The sequence below is a fragment of the Cyprinus carpio genome, chromosome A2, assembly GCF_018340385.1.
Source record: "Cyprinus carpio isolate SPL01 chromosome A2, ASM1834038v1, whole genome shotgun sequence".
Taxonomy (NCBI): domain Eukaryota; kingdom Metazoa; phylum Chordata; class Actinopteri; order Cypriniformes; family Cyprinidae; genus Cyprinus; species Cyprinus carpio.
In genome coordinates, this window is record NC_056573.1 from 19,275,531 (window position 1) to 19,293,082 (window position 17,552).

Sequence of the window (17,552 nt, forward strand, 5' to 3'; positions counted from 1 at the left end):
AAAATGTAGTTTTTACAAGCTCAGGCTCTGAATATCTGCAAATTGTGACTTCCGTATGTTTTCATTTTACCTGAGGGAGCAACCAATTACTACATTTTCCTTTTTTACAAATCAGACTCCCCAGATTTCCAAGTTTCTCAAGGAATCTTAATGTACTCTTAAAGTTTCCTACAATGCATGCAATAACCTGCTACTTTAGTTGGGATTAATCAATTTAATGATATAACTTGAAATATTGAGGCAATTTATGAGCCATCCTTAAAGACAAATGTGCGATGTGACATCACAGCAAGAACGTTTCAAATAATAGGATGTTTCACAGTCTTTTAATCAACATGTATAAAAGATTGAGCAGTGAAAAAATCTTATGACTTCTTGGGCCACTCCTACTCAAATCACGCCGATTAGGAATCCAGCACCTAAAAAAAAAAAAAGGGGGGGGGGGGGTTATTCCACTGTACACAATGGTCATTACGAGAAAATCACTCCACTGACCTGTCTGTTATCCATTGCGTCACTATAGACAGCCACTCAGCCTACAAAGGAGGAAAAACAAACCACTGTAATATGCATAACATAATACTACTAGACAAAATTAAATAATTCTAAGAACATAATTACAAAAGATTAAAGGATGACATGTCGAAGTAACATCACAGTGAATCTTCTGTAAACGTCAAAGGTCCCAGCACAGACTTTAGTACCAGTCCTTGAGGTGCTGTAATCCAGACACATTGCGTGTTAACTTAAAACCATGTTCCAGTGTTTGCCATATTTAACATTAGTTATTTGGCATTATAATTTTGATTTACCAGAATCTGTGTCTCTCTTTCCACGGCCTTGACATGATGATTCACAGCACTGACAAAGAGAACTCTGGAATGGGTCGTCTAAAAGCTCCCACCTGTTAATGAAGCAGCATTATTGGATATTTTCCAATAAATCAAACCAAATTTGATTTAATAATGAAGGAGTTCAAATTTACACTTACTCTCCTGTGGTTTTATTATAATTGCAGGCCTTCTTTTCTTCATTGAGGAGGTCAGGGTCCCATGCAATTAATTTGCAATGGATGTAGACCTGCAGGAAAAGAATAGGCAGGAGCAAGTTCAGATGTTTAATTACTTGTCGTATTCCAATAAAGGGAGTCCCTCACCTCTTGTCCCACAGCGAATCTGAAAGCTTGAAGGTTAAGCATGATTGAGGAGGAGTGATACCTTGGTAAAAACTTGGAAAAGCTTTTCTTACTATCCACAAGACACCTACAATGGGTTCACATTAAGTCAATTAGAGAAATATGGCCACTAAATTGCAGAAAATAATGTGCTCACTAAAGGATATTTCAATTAATACCAAATGTACACACCCTTTATTGTTGATGAGTGGGTATGTAAGAGTATCTGGGTACATTTCGACTGTTGTGGAGGCTACACATTCCTCTAGAAGCAGAAGCAGAGGCTGATGGGCTTGCTGGTCAACACCAGCCCAGACTGGAACAAAAGATCCCAGTGGAAAGACATTGGATTCTGCAGGGCCACTGAAATCATCTGGAGGGATTATGATATGCAAGTTATTATTATAACAAGACCATTAGAATCAGCAGATCAAGAGTTGTCTACTTACAATTGAGAATTTCCATGTGAAAGGCCAGTTCTCCATGACCTTGGATAACGCCAGTAGAAGAGCTCTGGAAGGTAGGAGTCCAACCCTTCGGCCTGATAACAATTGAAATTATTGTACATCATCAATGGCAATGTTTTGGGATCGAGAGTCCTGGTGAAGACCTGTAGTATAGTTGTGGTTACCTGTCATACACACATCTAACTGGATAGCTGAAAGAAGGAGGGGAAGGCTTTGGCAATGGCCTGTAGGTTAACTTGTTCTCATACACCAAGTATTTCCATGTTGCCTGTTTGGAATAGAAAAAAAAAAAAAATCATCACCATATTTTCAGGATTCAGCGATTAGTGAAATCAAACTTACCATTCGTCTGAAGTCACAAGCACTAAGTGGATAGTAAAAGTCTGCTTCTGCTCCATCTGATTCATTTGAGAAGTGTGAAGGAAAGCAGCTACCCAGGAAAAGACGAGAAGGATTTTCAGTCATGGGTTTGTCCACTTTCCACTTAATATGAACAGAACGCTCTTCACATGTGATTTGGATATCTATAGAAAAAAGGAGAGAGGGATTACTCATTGCATGCCTGAAAGTTGAAGAAAATTGAACAACTCTGCAAAAATCAAACTTAAGTTGGTATCTGTGTTTAGAACATGGTTTCAAAGCAGATAATTAGCAATAAACTAAGTTTCTATTGGTCTTTAAAACATGGTGTTCAGTCAACCATCTAATGATCAACTACTATAACACAACTAACTTATAATGCATCATATTTTTCTTGTGCCATAAAAAATAAATTACCGCCATTACTATCTTCAGACACAACAAATGTTGTGGCAATTGCAAAAACAAAAAAACCTAGCCATAGGTACTTCATGATCAGATAGTCCAGACTAGTGAGACGCAAACCAAATGCTCTCTGTAAGCAGCTGAAATGTGCTCCCTGGTCTAATCAGTCATTTATAACAGCTGGCACCTGACTGGGGAGGAAATGAAAAGTGAGCAGTATTTACTCACTAACTGAAACGTAAATATTTGTTTATATTTGTATTATAAGTAGCTTTTTACAAATCCACAATTTTATATAATTTTGGCTGGGTTTTACTGGGATTCATTTCGCTGGATTTAACAAGACGCCGAAAAGCGGAACCATCGCGTTTCTACCAAAACACCCGGGGTTTATTTCAGACACACGGGAAGTCAGGGAGGTTTTTTTTTTTTCCCCTGCAGAAGCATTTTAGCCGGGTCATTTGCGCTAGGTTTTTAACAATTACTATTGTTAAAAATATTATCTAATTTCAGTTTAATCTGTATGAGCTAAAATACAGCAATCAATATGTTGATTAAAGTTAAGGTAAGTGATTTTTGTCTTAGCTTGAGCGGCCGCTATGACTTACAATAATCTTTTTTTTAACCGGGTTTATTCTGTTCAGTATTGTCAACATGTTTAAACTGTTGGTATTTGATGTGTGTTGAAATTTTAATGAAAGATTAACCGACTTGTCAAAGTGAAGAATAATGTCTTGAATTAGTAGTTGATTCCGGTGCATCGGAAATAAAAACAAATTTTGTATCGTGTCTCAGACACTCACAGGCAAAGAAATAGAAATTGACATCGAGCCTACAGACAAGGTATGATTGTTGTGCTAAAAATATAGATCTTATTTCTTTATCTTTGGAAGTATTTGGAAATTAATTTTAATCTCTTTTACCAAAAAGGTGGAGAGAATCAAAGAGAGGGTGGAAGAAAAGGAGGGGATCCCACCACAACAGCAAAGACTCATTTACAGCGGAAAACAAATGTAAAGTTGCCCGTTAATACGTCAGTTTGAATTCGGCTACTGAGGGAAAAAATAATTCTCACCTGTCCTCCTTTATTTCAGGAATGATGAAAAGACTGCTGCTGACTACAAGATCCAGGGAGGATCTGTCCTGCATTTAGTTCTGGCTCTCCGAGGAGGCCAAAACCTGCAGCAGCCCTGCAGTCACCCAGTGTCTTTCCACTAATCTATTCTGTTAAGATTGTAAATAGAAGAAATCTGTGTTATCATGTAGATCAAAACAAACAGCAGGATTGCCAGGAGGTTCTGGTGTTTACAGCTAAAAGTGGACATTTGGCTTTTCATAAATCACGTGTTAGTGTGATCACAGTGTACATATGCATACTGCACACTGTTTACGACCTAAATTTTAGTTCATATTGAAGTTTGTTTCTGCCCTTTTCATTCTGCAGTATATGATGGTAAAAAACTAGTGCACTTAAAGAACAGTTTACTTAAGTTTTAAGATAGATAAGTTTGCATTATACAAACCATTATATAAAAAATAAAAATTCAAAACATAAAAAAAAACCTATTATAGTTTTTATAAATATTTTGAATTTAAAAAAAAAATCATTTTGCATTTAGTTTGTTGTATGTCTGTATATTTAGTTTAGCACATCGAGCTAAACTAAATGAAAATGAGAAATGATATGGCAGCTGGTTCAAATAAAATGTTTTTTTTATTTCGAAGTTTTTTTTTTTTTTTATTCAGGGAACAAAAGTGTTTTAGTTAAGTATAAGGGTTTTAATTGTGGTCATAAAGGTTTTGGTTAACTAAAACAATCCTGGCTCTTAAAGCCATGTTCATTATCATTAAAGAGATGCTGACTAAACCATCATCTTCCTAAAACTCATTTCTTGAACGCAGTGCATTATACCGTATATATGATTTATTGTATTTTGTTTGGATAAAAGAAGAATAAACAATTGATATTTGGTTTCACACACACAACGAGGTTGAGAAATCTGAATCGTACATTCTAAATATGCAAGATGGTGAGTTCACATTCACTGTCAATAAAATGAAACAACGGTGCTCCAGGAATATCTTGAGACTTTGAGAGGAAAAGGAAAAATGGCAATAAATGATGACGAGAAAGGTTTGATAACAGCAATGCAATTGGAGCTCAACTGACCTCCCAGCTCATGTTGTTCGTTCCCAGAATCAGTAACAGAGGTACACATGAAGGATATCAGTTATTTAAGTTCTTCAACTTATTTAGAAACAGTTCATAAAGAATCTTATCTAATGATAGTGTACATTTATTTAACTGTTTAATCTTGTGCAGTAATGACAGCACATGAAACCACACTTTGTTCAAGACAATTCAAACCAAGATAACACTTCATAAAAACCCATTGTATCAAATCTGTGCTGGGACAGAGTTTAGTCCATAATAGAGAGGTTGACAGACAGCTGCCTGCTTCCTTAAATGTCCAGATGGAGATGCTGGACTCGTGTAGGTCTGTCACAAAGGGCTGACTGATGTCTGACTGGCTTGGGTAGGAAAGGAGTCAATTTGTACTGTGTCCTGATGCACTGCACCCTGATTTGAGAAAGACACTCGGATCCGCATCTTAAGGCTGACCTGTAGGGGGGATATAAAAGTATAGTCAAGCTTGTACATAAATAGTGCTGACTGGTTCAGTAAGAAAGACAGAAAGACACAAGAATAAGCAGGGAAGACTTGCCTTGTTAGGATTGTTGAGTACAACAGTCTGTGTGACTTGACCAAGGCCATGTGCTGGAATCACATTACCACTCGGAGCCTTCATTTGCAGCTGAACACTCTAAAGGGCGATATATTGTTTTTAAGAGATGACAGCATCCAAATGCTTCTAAAAAATGTATTTATTTCTCAAGTTAATCGTGTAAATAGATTTTTAAAAAATAAAATAGAAATAATAAGGCCTGCTTTACACAAAACATTAAACTTTTTTTTTTTAACAAATGTTAAAGGAAATTTAAAGCAAATTAAAAATAATAATCAAAAGACCAATTTTCCAGGTTAATGACAATGATCAACTTAAGAATCATCTTAAGTTATAAAAATAGTGGGGTTTTAAAAGGAAAAAAATCTTCAAATCTACAATGTGATCAACTGAAGGTAACTAGAAAATAACAGAGTAATTCATTTTAATACATGCCATAAATTATAAAATGGTTATCGGGAATGCCATTAAATAAATATATCTAAAACTTATTGTGAAATTTAAGGTACATGTGCTGGAAAACCACATTACATCCATATAGTAATTAATCTACACAGAACGGACCAAAACTCTGAAGTTCAGAATATTAACTACTTAAATACGGTAGTTTGGATTCAGTGAGTTTTCCTGAGTTCAAAGTGCAGCATGAAGCAAGAAAGTGTTCACTGCAGAAATAATATTTGTGAACAGTGTGAATGCTGTGACCTGTGACCTGATGGCTGCTGAAATGAATATCTGCTGCTTGTGTATGCTAAAACAGGGCTAAGTTTGAAAGTGGAGCAGGTACAGACCTTTGGCACTGCTGCTTGAAGAGTGAAGTTGGTGATGTCATTCTGAGCGGAGTTAGAGCCAATAAGGGTGACCGTGACCTCGGTTTCTGTTTGTTTGTCACACTGGATCTTCAAGCTCAATCCATTCTTCTCATAGACCGTCTCAGTGAGAACTACATGCACATAGACACAACGTTTCTGCATCTCTGCTTTATATTTTTGTGGAAACCATGACACATTTTTTGTCCAGGATTCTTTGATTAATAGAAAGTTCAAATGAACAGCATTTATTTGAAATAGATATGTTTCGTAACACTGTAAATGTCTTCTTTACTGCCATTGTTTTATCCATTTAATGCATTTTTTTTTAAATCTTTATGATGAATGGTGAGTTCTTCAGGTATATATGTTCCCACCTGGTGTCGGCTCCAGTCCTCCCAGCAGGTCAAGAAGATCTGCGCTTGAGGTAGTTGTTGGATTGCTTGTTGGGGCAGGACTGGGCTGAAGAGGTGTGTCGGTCCCATCCAAGAGATCCAAAAGGTCACACACCTTTGAAAACAAGTTTAAATACAAAAAAAGATTTAACTATTGTTTAACAGTTGTATGTCTAAATACAATATCCTATGATTATTACCTGGCTTGCTGGTTCTGAGAGCAAACCTGCCTCAACTGGTTTGGGTTTGGATGGGTCAGGCTCCTTAATCTCTCCTGATGTGTCTCCATTAGTGTGGCCAGGTGAGTTCTTATCCATCACAGGCATTCTCTCCAATACTGCAGCTCTGAGAGTAAAACATTGAAAAGCAGCACCATTCATGTATGTTTTTTAATGAACAATAATATGCTATGAAAACACACGGCGGTACCTCATGTGGTCATATTTCTTAAAGAGTGCATTATATTCGACCGCTCTCTGCTGAAGTTCCAGGTCTATGCAGCTGCCGTAAATACTGACAATACTTCTGATTCGGCTGATTGAGAAAAAAAAACAAAGATGAAAAAGATATAAGACCAAACAGATAAAGTACAAATAAAGTATGTTTGTGAGAATGATTTTTTTTCTACTAGGGATGTACATGTTTAATACCATAAAAGTTATCAGCCTTTTTACACAGGCTGATGAAAAATACAGTTAAGATTTTGAGATATTACAATTTAAAACAAAAGATTTCTTTATTAATATATTTTAAAATGTTATTTATTCCTGTAATGGCGAAGCTCAATTTTCAGATTCTTCAATGAATAGGAAATTCAACAGAATAGCATCTATTTGAAAAAGATTTTTTTGCAAAAATGTAAAAGTAAAACCCTAATTTAATTGGTTCATCCATCATTTTTAAATGATTTATTTTTATTTCATAAAAACATGTCTCACTCGACATTGTCTGTGATGCGAGTGCTCAGCTTCATGGTAGCAGTGAGAGCAAAGCCTCTGGTTGCGGGCGATGACATGTGAGACTGTAAAACTGTTTCCAAGGCATCCAGGACGTCATCCTCAGTAACCTAGCGACAAAAAAGGCCCAAAACTCAGTTTAACCTATCCTTACAAAACAATCACTTTGTTGGTAAAGGGGTTGCTTCAGCTATTAGTACCATGGTTATTTCATACAGAGTGTAAAGAAGTACTAAACTACATATTTTCAAAACTGACTAGTTGGTTTTAAGGATAAATTATTAAAACTGGGTAGGTTTGTGAGACAACTTCTCAGAAGGGTTTTATCTTGCTGACAATCTAATAGTTACTGTTAAAGTTTACATGCAAAAGTAAAGCATGCTAGTCTATTGACTAGTTAACGGCTCAGCCCTTCCACAATAACTAGCATATTCATATACAATGAGATTTACATGATACTCCAAAAACAACTTGGCACCATTATGGTACTTGTTCAAAAAGTCATTTTGGATACTTTTCTGTAAGTGACTTGCAAAATAAAATACACTATATGTATCAAAGTATCTGACAGATTCACATTGATTCTATAGTGACACAGGTTGGTGCTCTACAAATGGCTTCTAGATCATTTTCTATATAATCTTCATATCCGTTTACCTGCACAGGCTCAATCTCCTCACACTCGCCCTTCAGCAGCAGGTCTCCATATTCTCCTATACACCAGCACGCAACTTGGACCAAGGATTGCTGTAAAGATAAACTGTCTATTACACGCAAGCACTTACAAAGGGCATATAAAAAAATCAAATATGCATGAAAAAATGGGACAACATCCTAAAAATGTTGTATTCATGGTCCAGAGATGCTCAATGGCCAAAACACATGGCACATTCACAAGATTCCAGAATGCATCTTATGTAAAAGAGCACTTACACCTGTAATATTGTTTACAGACTAATAAGCAAATAAAAGTATCCTTACCTGTGAAATATCTTTTACAAGCGCTCTATAGAGTTTGTGAACAGTGTAACAGTGAAGCTCAGACGCAGTAGTGATGAGTTGGATTAGGTTGGGCACAGTTTCATCTCTTACATCACCCCCTGCCTAAGAGAGGTGTACATCATATAAATTTAAATAACTGATTCTCTCATGTTGTTCAAACTCATTTTATAGAGCCCTGAACATGAAATGTGGAGGAAAAATAAATATTGTGTTTCTCTCGTTTTAATTAAATCAAAACAAGAGAATGAATTAGCACAATGTGGCAAAGGAACTAAAGTGAGTTTTAGGAGAATTTACCAAACAAGATTAAAGTCTGTTCCTCATACAAAGCTATAGTATGGCTTCAGAAGACATTAAATAATGCACACCAATCGTATACTACCATTTACTTTCATTGCATGGAAATCTGAGTTAACATTGTGCCTAAGAGGTTCAATTGTTTCATAGAAGAAAGAAAATAGTACTGTGTTGACTGTTGACTGGATGTACTAGAACCAAACAATAAGGTTTTACATTGTTTATTTGTCAATGGGATGACTTTTCATCATATTTTAGGAGGTATGTAACTGGTTTGGTTGCGTAGCAGTGGCTATTTACCGTGGTGAGTACATGCAGGATGGTATCAATGTGCCAGCGCTTAGAAGGGGAATACCTGCCCAAGACACAAAGACCAGTGCTGTTCAGTGCATGTGACTTGCCACATACACAAAGATAGATAAGTTAACACAGAAAACTAAAAAAAAAAAAGACAATGGCAATATATTGAGATTCCTACTTGATCCGTTTTAGAATGGGTAGGCCAATTATGGTGTGCCGAGACGTCACAAAATATCATAGACTGAGCAAATGAATTTAAATTAGCTTACACTGACATTGCTAGTTAATGAAATGATGGGGATGTGCATTAAATGTAAGCATGAATTACAGAAACCAACTCACTGGACATTATCCTGTATGAGAGCAAATGTAAGAGAGGTACTTGCTCAGATGTGAGTGTTCAATAAGAGACACATTGATAAATGAATAGGACAGAGCAACAGACACACAAACATATAATGGATGAAACTAACAGGTAGATGTGAAGTACAAAGGACTGATGATACCTTTCAGCAGCATTGAAGATGCCTGAAGTGGTATGAGAACGAAGCTCTGGGGGACAGGTTGAAAGAAAAATTAGCAGCTCTTTCATCATTGAGCGAATGTTCACAGCAGACACAAGGGCAAGTGACAGTTCCAGTGCACGACTGCAAAAGAAACAGAGCAGAATTAATAACTGTAATTATACTATCCTTTGTATATGTATGTAATTTCAATGCATCTTCACTTTTTACAACTTGCAGTACCGTTTCACTGAGGTGTCTTGATCTTTTAGACAGTCCACAATGGTGCCTCTGTGCCGCTGCACTGCATTGTGGTCCGTCTGCACTATCTTCTGGAGAGATGTCATTGAAATATAGCTGTAATGGATGAAAGGAGACAGAAAATGAGAGTGTACTGCAGTGAGAGGTGTGAGAGTGAATTTACAATTGATATTTTCTGCTCCAAATTTACGTTACTTACATTATATTAAAAATATTAAAAACACATTATTTCTCTAAAGCAACTGCAGTCCACATATGCCTATATAAAGAGACACCCAAATTTGATCTTAAAAATTCCATAAAAATTCTGAAATAGATCTGCACTAAAATTGAAGATGCACTACTGTTCAAAAGTTTGGGTCAGTGAGAGTTTTAAAGAAATCTATCATGTTCACCATGGGTGCATTTATTTGCTCAAAAATAAACAAAAATTGTCATATAGTGAAATATTATTACAATTTCAAATAAATGTTTTCTATTTTAAATTCAGTTTATTCCTGTGATGGCAAAGCTAAGTTTTCAGCAGGCATCACTCTAGAAATAATTCCAATATGCTGATTTGGTAGTCAAAAAAACTTATTAGTGATGTTTAAAACATTCATGCTGCTTAATATTTATGTGGAATCTGTTATATATTTTTTTTTAGAATTTGATGACAAATAGAAACTTCAAATAATAGTGTTTTTTTAAATATAAATATTTTGCAATACTAGGTACAAATGTCTTTACTCTCAGTTTTGATCAATTTAATCCATCCTTGCTGAAAAGTAAATAAATAAATAAATAAAAATCTTGTCTAACTCTTTGCCTCTGTCTGCATAACATGTGTGACACATTCTGCTAAGCCAGCTCGGTTCACAGCAGTAGTGAACCAAAATATGTATGTGGTGTTAAATTATAAAATAAAATAACTGTTAGATCTAATTTAATTAAGATTTTAATTATTTCAAATACTGAAGCATTAAAATAAAGAAGAAACTTACCGAATATTCCTGTCATTATTAAGTAGAAATCTGCCCAGAATATTTACAGCTAGCACCAAAAGACATAAATAAGATGCTTTTAAAATAACGCCAACCACGCTCCCATTTAAACAATCCCCACTCAACATAAAATTGAATATGAAATTGTAACCAACCCTAAGCCCGCTCTCTGAGTTGATGTCCATGATAGTTAGGACTGTTTCATACAGCACAGCACTGCCTGCAGTCTTACTGCTGTCTGTATTCGTAGCCACCTGTGCATCAGAATCACCAAGATCAAGCATTATAAACTCTGCTTTAAATATACATAACTACATTACACAGGGTGTGTTTGTTCTGTTGTACCTGTGCCAACAAGTCATTCATGGCATCACTAGCGGTGTCATTATTGTGACCCAGGATTCTTAGCAGTCTAAGAATGCGAACCTGAGGGACAGAAAGAGACCAATCAAACCCTAACATTCAGAGAGTTTTGTATAATATATAGAACGTGTGTTGTAATAAAGAGTGATATTTAGTTTGACTATAGCCGACAAGACCTGTAGAAAAGGGTCGCTGATACCAGCTACATTGTGCTCAGGAGAATAACTGGATGTCACAAGACCTTTCATAATCTGAACCAGTTCAGGAACAGCCTAATGAAATGGTAAGAAAAAAGAAAAAAAAAAAAAAAAAAAAAAAAAAATCACTAAAGTCTGTATTACTGAGTAGTTAAACTAAAGGTTCAGGAGAAAATTCACTTGAATTACCTTGCGGAACTGATCAAGAGTGCCAGGATTATGCTCACACAATTCAGTGATAAGAACTACAGCCCCATGCAAAACCCCTGTGGAAACAGTTAGGCAATTATTTAAAAAAAAATATTATTAAAAACACTGCACATAATATGATTTTTTTTATGTTTATGCATAGGTTGCAAAAAGAAACACTAACCATGGTTCTTTTCAGAGAGCAGAGACCTTGCTGAAGGAGTAAACAGCTCTGCAAGCTCTGGGACCTTTCTTATTATGTGGACGGCACACAGCGTGGCCTAAAGCATTAATCATTATCAACAGTACACAGAAATAAAACACAATTTAACAGGATGCTGACATGACATGACTTAAACTATAAATTTATTGACATAAAATGTCATGAACTGACCTTTTTCTTGATATAAGAATTAGAGGCCCTGAGGAGCCGTTCAATCTCTGGTGCCAGATCTCGACACATCTCAGCTGAACCCATGCAGGCCAGAGTGCATAGAGCCAGAGACTGAACATACTGACTGTTGTGGGAAAGGTCACTACAACAGAGATAAAATGGCCAGTCAGAATAATGATTCAAAACTAGAATTATATTAAATAAAAGCAAATAAAAAATAAGTAAATAAAAGAAAATGTGTTTATATAAAACAAAAGCACAATTATTTAAAGGGAATGCTCACTCAAAAATGTTAATTTGCTGAAAACTTTTTACATTAAATTATTTGCTCACGAATGGATCCTTTGGAGTGAATAGATGCCGTCAGAATGAGAGTCCAAAAAGCGGTTTTAAGTTTAAAAACATCATACTGATTTGTTTATTACAAAGACGAAGCTTTTTGCTTCACATGATATTATTGATGGACTGGAGTCATGTGGATTATGGTGATGCTTTTATCAGCTGTTTGAACTCATATTCTGACAGCACACATTCACTGCAGAGGATCCACTGGAGAGCGAGTGATGTAATGCTAAATTTCTTTAAATCGGTTCTTATGAAGAAAAAAACTCATCTATATCTTGGATGGTTTGAGGAGGAGTAAATGTTCATTTTAAGGCAAGTTATTATTGAAGATTTTTTTTTTTTTTTTTTTTTTTATAAATTACAAAAGGCTTAAAATACATTCTGCTTATATTTCACAAAGTATTTTACCAAAAGAAAATCACATAAGTTCATAAGATTTTTAATTATAGTAATATAATTTATATGGGGATCAGAGGGGTGTGCTTAAAAATATGTATAGTATTTACTTCTTGATTGAGTTGGTAATCAGTAAACTAGCATCCTGGTTCTCATCTAGGAGCATCATGGCTCCCAGGTAACCAATCCGCTTCTCGCTGTACCTGGTGCTGGCAATCAGACGTACACACTCCATCTGCAGGAGTCAATACTAAAGTTATCATATAAAGATATAGAACAGGTGAAAAGACAATCAAAAAACATAAAATGAGTACAGAAAGAGAAAGATGCACAGACAAGAAATAAATGAGGTGGTATGATGTGATGTATCCATAATCAGAGATGTAGAACCTCATTATCCATCAGTGAAATCGCACACACATGTTGATAGTTACCTGGCCAAAGTGTGCCGGGTAGCCCAGCATGTGTACGTAGAGTAGTTTTGCCAGGCTGTGTGAACGCTCTCCATTGTCACCCTGGCGAAACTGTGCTCGGATATCCGCACACTCTCTTTGGATGATGCCCCTCTCCTCACCTTGTGTCCGGGCACTTCGGATGACCCGGATCATTTCCTGTAAACGCACTGAGGAAGGCATGACTGTATCTGTAATCAGAGAGATTGAGAGAGGCATATCATAGAAATTGAAAGAGGAACCAGTACAAAGCAAGGACTTTGCATGGCAGTTTCTTGGTACCTGATTCAATTGCATTTCTGTACATAAACTTGACTTCAATTACTTTTTTTATATTAATTGCAACTCTGTGGGTCTTACCTGGTTTCACTTTAAATAAACAAAGAACTATTTGTAAGTAAATATGGACTAAAAGTATGTTTTTTAAAAGATGTAATTTAAGCTCAGCAAGGTTGCATTTTTTAATTAATAAAAATACAGTAAAAACAGTAATTACTCCAGTCTTCAGTGTCATATGATTCTTCAGAAATCATTCTAATATGCTGAATTCGTGCTCAAGAAACATTTCGTATCATTTATCAATGCTGAAAACAATTGTGCTTCCAAATATTTTTGCACAAACCGTAATACATTTGTCTTTTATGAATACAAAGTTTAAAAGAACAATAAAATAGATTTGATTATTTATTTTTTGTAACATTATAAGTAAATCTGGCAAACCTTTTAGAGCGTGACAGCCTGTGGTCACTACATAGCCTCATTGTATGAACAAAAACAGTGTTGTATTCGAGATATTAGTTGTTGTTTTTGTCTGCAAAACTTTAAAACCTGTTCTGTTAGTAGTTTATAGATTATTTGGGTCTGTCGCTTTACTTCCTCTATGGCGCAGGTGAGGAACATACACCTGCTTTCTCTTCAGATTTTCCCTTGCTGACTACATTCATGCCCGCATGCGCACCGCGCGCGCTACGCGGCCTTCAGTCGCTGTGACGTACGTTCCTATCAAAACGCACCACACATCATCATCATCTTTACAACAAATAAAACATCCATCATAAAATATTATTTACAGAGCAGTCCATGTGTTCATATACAGACAGTTTCCTCTATCCACCATCTTCAAACACAAACGCTGTGTGTGCAGCCAAATCAGATGCAATATAATACTGATGAAACGTCAACAGTCAGACGATAACGACGGGAAAGACAAGAAACACATGAAAATTACGATAAAATAGTGCTGCTCGTCTCTCTCATCGTTTGTAAAAAAATATAAACATTTCTTGCTTTATGGAACACTGCATCTGTTTGTGATTAAATTGAGTATTACTTATACTTTTCGGTGGCAAGTCAAGTTTGCTCAGGTCCCGAGTGTTGTCAACCTGTGTTTCTGTCCGCTGACGTTCCAGCATCTGATCCCCGGCTCATAGTCTTACCTTTTGGCAGCGCAGTAATTCCAATCGCCGAAGCCTGCCGGCTGCTCAGTGCCTACATCCACTCCTCCTCCTCTGTTTAACCGTGCGATGTAACCGTTGGTAACCAGACGAGGCCTTTTACTGTGCGAGTAACTTTACGCTGTAAGAGTATTTAGAAATGTGTCCATAAGCCTCATAGTACAAGCGCAACTTCCGCTATCCGGGTGTGCCATTCATTCCTGTCCAGCTGCTCTGGAACTGGAGAAATGCTTGTGTGCGGTGTGTATTTAAAGGACCCATACACTATTTACTGATTTTTCGTATATATTTAGGTTAAATTATACAACGAATGTAAAAAAGTATGACAAGCCGTCTGAGCATTTATTCCATAAAATAACTAATATAATTTTCTGGCTGTTGCTGATAGGCCTTCCTATTTTAATTTTACTAGTACGCTACTGTACAAATGTTAGTGATCAGTAATGTTTTTAGTCTTTCATCAAGGCTCCATTTACTTGATCAAAAATGTTATTTAAATTGTTTAAGTGCAGCCATTATTCCAGTCTTCAGTGTATCATGATCCCTCAGAAGTCATTCTAATATGCTGATTTAGTAGGCGTACTCAAAAAAACATTTCTCTTTTTTTTTGTGAAATTGAGATACATTTGTTTTTTCAGAAATCTTTTGTAACATAATAAATGTCTTTGCTGTATATTTTGATTAATTTGACACACTTGCTGAATAAAAGTAGGCTATTAATATTCTCAAAAAAAAAAGAAAAAAAAAGAAGAAGGTTGTGTAACTATTCATTTGGCTCTAGCAACTGGCGTAAATTAGATACTACTCTCTCAAAAATAGGTAGGTAAACTGGAATATGATATATTAGGAAGTGAAGTGAAATCTGAACCACATCCATAGAATTCAATGACCAAAAATAAAAATTTGTGTCAACAGAGCAATAGTTACTTGTCACTGAGAGTAGAAAGAAAAGGTACTATTAATGAACAGTGCTGGGCAGGAACCAGGTTCCTAGATTTATTTTCATAATTTTCATGACTCGCACAGGCACATGAAGTCACCAGTGCTTCAGGAAAGCTTGGAATATGGAAACGCTTACATTCAGGGGATGGAAATATTGCCATTACACTGATTTGATTTTGTCAGGAGAAAAGGTGATCTGAACACAGATGTGTAAGTTGTTGTCCACCCACACCCCTCTGGTCCCCATATAAATTATATTACTATAATTAAAAATCTTATGAACTTATGTGATTTCTTTTGGTAAAATACTTTGTGAAATATAATTTCATATGTGTAACAGATAAATTATAGCTACACATGACAATTAATACAACACTTTTACTTGAAAGTCACTATCAGTCACCATTGAGTGTTTGTAAAAACTTCTGACTGTCATCCAATGTAGATTTTGGGCAAATGATGAGGCAGAAATTTATTGTTAGTAACATTTTATAAGAATTTCATGGGGAAGATACACAATTACAACTTCTGTGTGGCGTGAAGGAAAAGTAATATAACTAGAAGTGTAACTAATTACTGCCAGAAAGTTATAAGTAACATAATCATATTACTTTTGAAAGAAGCAACTAGTAAAGAGTAATAGATTTCATTTTTGGAGTAATGAGCCCAACACTGCTAATGAACCACTAGTGAAATTTTAACGAAAAAAAAAAAAGTAAGAAAACCTTGGATTACTTACAATAACAAATTAAAATTATATATATACAGTATCTATTAAAATAAAAATAAATACTTAAAGGAATAAATATACAGATGTCATAACAGATCTTTTTATTTTCTCTGGACATTCATTTATCCATTGTTTGTTCAGGAGCTGAACTCTGCCAACTCTGTTCTTAGACAGCACTGTGCATTTGGGGGATTGCGGGAAGAACTCATTTGTTTTCCAAAGAATGGACATGACTGTAGTGAAATAAAGTCATACTGTTTTAAACACTGTGGGATCTGTAGAACAACAACACACTGAATAATGTAATACAGTATACCATGTATTTTAACTGGTAGTTGTCACACATTCTGGTCAATTCTAACTACAGTAGTTGACCTAAATTTTGAACTTTGCTTTAGTTTTTTATTAAATGGTTTTCTCTAAACATATTTTCTTTTACCTTGATAAAGCCTGTGTGCTGAAATGGGTCAGTTTAAAATAAATAGTAAGTTCTCCAATTAACAAACATTATTTAACTTTATTTTATTTTCTTCACAATCCAACATTATTATTATTTTTTTATAATATTATACTTGCCCTTATTTGTATAGTTGTATTTTATATTTTAGATTTGATCTGTATCTATCTGTATTTTTAGGCTCTACTGTTAGTGTTATCTGTATGCACCGGGGGTCTGAGAGTAACGCTGTTTCAATTCTCTGTATGTACTGTACATGTGGAAGAATTGACAATAAAGCAGTCTTGACTTGACTACTATAGATTCAAGGCCCAAAATTCTAATTCTGGACGTGTTTTGTTGTCTTTGTCCAACATGAAACCAGGGTGTAGGATGTGGGTTATACAACACAGCAGGCTACTCTTCCCATTTACTCCTAAATTACAGACATTTTCCCTGCTGGCAAGATTCCATGCTGGTAAATATCACACATTCAATACAGATTTCTTTCTTTGTCTCTCTCTCTCTCTCCTCACTTGCTGTTTGTGTTGTTTTGGGTCATAATTTATTTTCAAGAAGTCTGAAATGTGAATAAAAGAAACCCTTGCACACACAAGAAATGCAAAAATGTGTTTATCTTTATACTTATTCAACCATTTTATAACAGAGAATAACACGTAGGGAATACAAACATCTGAGACTGATCAAGAGAACATCAATAATATGCTCAATATAAAAATACAAAATCATCCCTAATAGTGACAGTAACAATATTTATATTGCATCTAATAATCTTGCCAATGGGTGGCAGTATTTCACCAAGAATGTGTAAGGCCAGTCTTTCAAATGAAAAATATTTTTTTGGTTATTAAATTAGTCTCCACACTATGTGCTTGTTTGTTTTGCATTTTCAAAACCTACCAGACTCAAACTGTTTAAGCATAGTTGATGAATAAATATCCCATAATGAATCAGTAAATGTACTTCCTGTAATC

At 35.4% G+C, this 17,552-nt stretch overlaps 3 protein-coding genes across 3 annotated transcripts; 1 reads left to right on the forward strand and 2 right to left on the reverse strand.

Moving 5' to 3' along the window:
* Positions 1 to 306: 306 nt before the first annotated feature.
* On the reverse strand, positions 307 to 2,578 carry zp3f.2 (zona pellucida glycoprotein 3f, tandem duplicate 2). Its single transcript, XM_019079975.2, has 11 exons — positions 2,419 to 2,578; positions 1,984 to 2,165; positions 1,806 to 1,909; positions 1,624 to 1,715; positions 1,367 to 1,547; positions 1,157 to 1,262; positions 992 to 1,080; positions 813 to 904; positions 622 to 718; positions 496 to 536; positions 307 to 419 (listed from the first exon to the last, which is right to left on the reverse strand). Exons 1-9 carry the CDS (start codon positions 2,492 to 2,494, stop codon positions 654 to 656), a joined length of 987 nt encoding a protein of 328 aa, XP_018935520.1. The 5' UTR covers positions 2,495 to 2,578; the 3' UTR covers positions 307 to 419; positions 496 to 536; positions 622 to 653.
* A 72-nt stretch (positions 2,579 to 2,650) lies between these two features.
* On the forward strand, positions 2,651 to 3,846 carry LOC109062911 (NEDD8). Its single transcript, XM_019079983.2, has 4 exons — positions 2,651 to 2,971; positions 3,202 to 3,249; positions 3,337 to 3,419; positions 3,501 to 3,846. The coding sequence occupies exons 1-4, from the start codon at positions 2,954 to 2,956 to the stop codon at positions 3,622 to 3,624; spliced, it is 273 nt and encodes a 90-aa protein (XP_018935528.1). The 5' UTR covers positions 2,651 to 2,953; the 3' UTR covers positions 3,625 to 3,846.
* A 259-nt stretch (positions 3,847 to 4,105) lies between these two features.
* On the reverse strand, positions 4,106 to 13,229 carry LOC109062904 (AP-1 complex subunit gamma-1-like). Its single transcript, XM_042777477.1, is given in 21 exon segments — positions 4,106 to 5,029; positions 5,133 to 5,231; positions 5,945 to 6,096; positions 6,340 to 6,472; positions 6,558 to 6,702; positions 6,787 to 6,891; positions 7,296 to 7,423; positions 7,971 to 8,060; positions 8,295 to 8,417; positions 8,913 to 8,967; positions 9,419 to 9,559; positions 9,659 to 9,772; positions 10,660 to 10,715; positions 10,815 to 10,913; positions 11,005 to 11,085; positions 11,199 to 11,294; positions 11,409 to 11,485; positions 11,593 to 11,689; positions 11,803 to 11,944; positions 12,654 to 12,778; positions 12,978 to 13,229. Coding segments are annotated over 21 exon segments (2,520 nt in total). The 5' UTR covers positions 13,215 to 13,229; the 3' UTR covers positions 4,106 to 4,804.
* Between the last annotated feature and the right edge of the window lie 4,323 nt (positions 13,230 to 17,552).

Coding starts and splice junctions, on each gene's coding strand:
- zp3f.2 (XM_019079975.2), bottom strand. CDS start 2,494: ATGAAGTACCTATGGCTAGGTTTTTTTGTTTTTGCAATTGCCACAACA. Junction 1,548..1,623: donor TCACATGGAAATTCTCAATT/GTAAGTAGACAA, acceptor TAATCCCTCCAG/ATGATTTCAGTGGCCCTGCA. Junction 1,263..1,366: donor CCACTCATCAACAATAAAGG/GTGTGTACATTT, acceptor AACCCATTGTAG/GTGTCTTGTGGATAGTAAGA.
- LOC109062911 (XM_019079983.2), top strand. Junction 3,250..3,336: donor ACATCGAGCCTACAGACAAG/GTATGATTGTTG, acceptor TTTACCAAAAAG/GTGGAGAGAATCAAAGAGAG. Junction 3,420..3,500: donor ATTTACAGCGGAAAACAAAT/GTAAAGTTGCCC, acceptor CCTTTATTTCAG/GAATGATGAAAAGACTGCTG.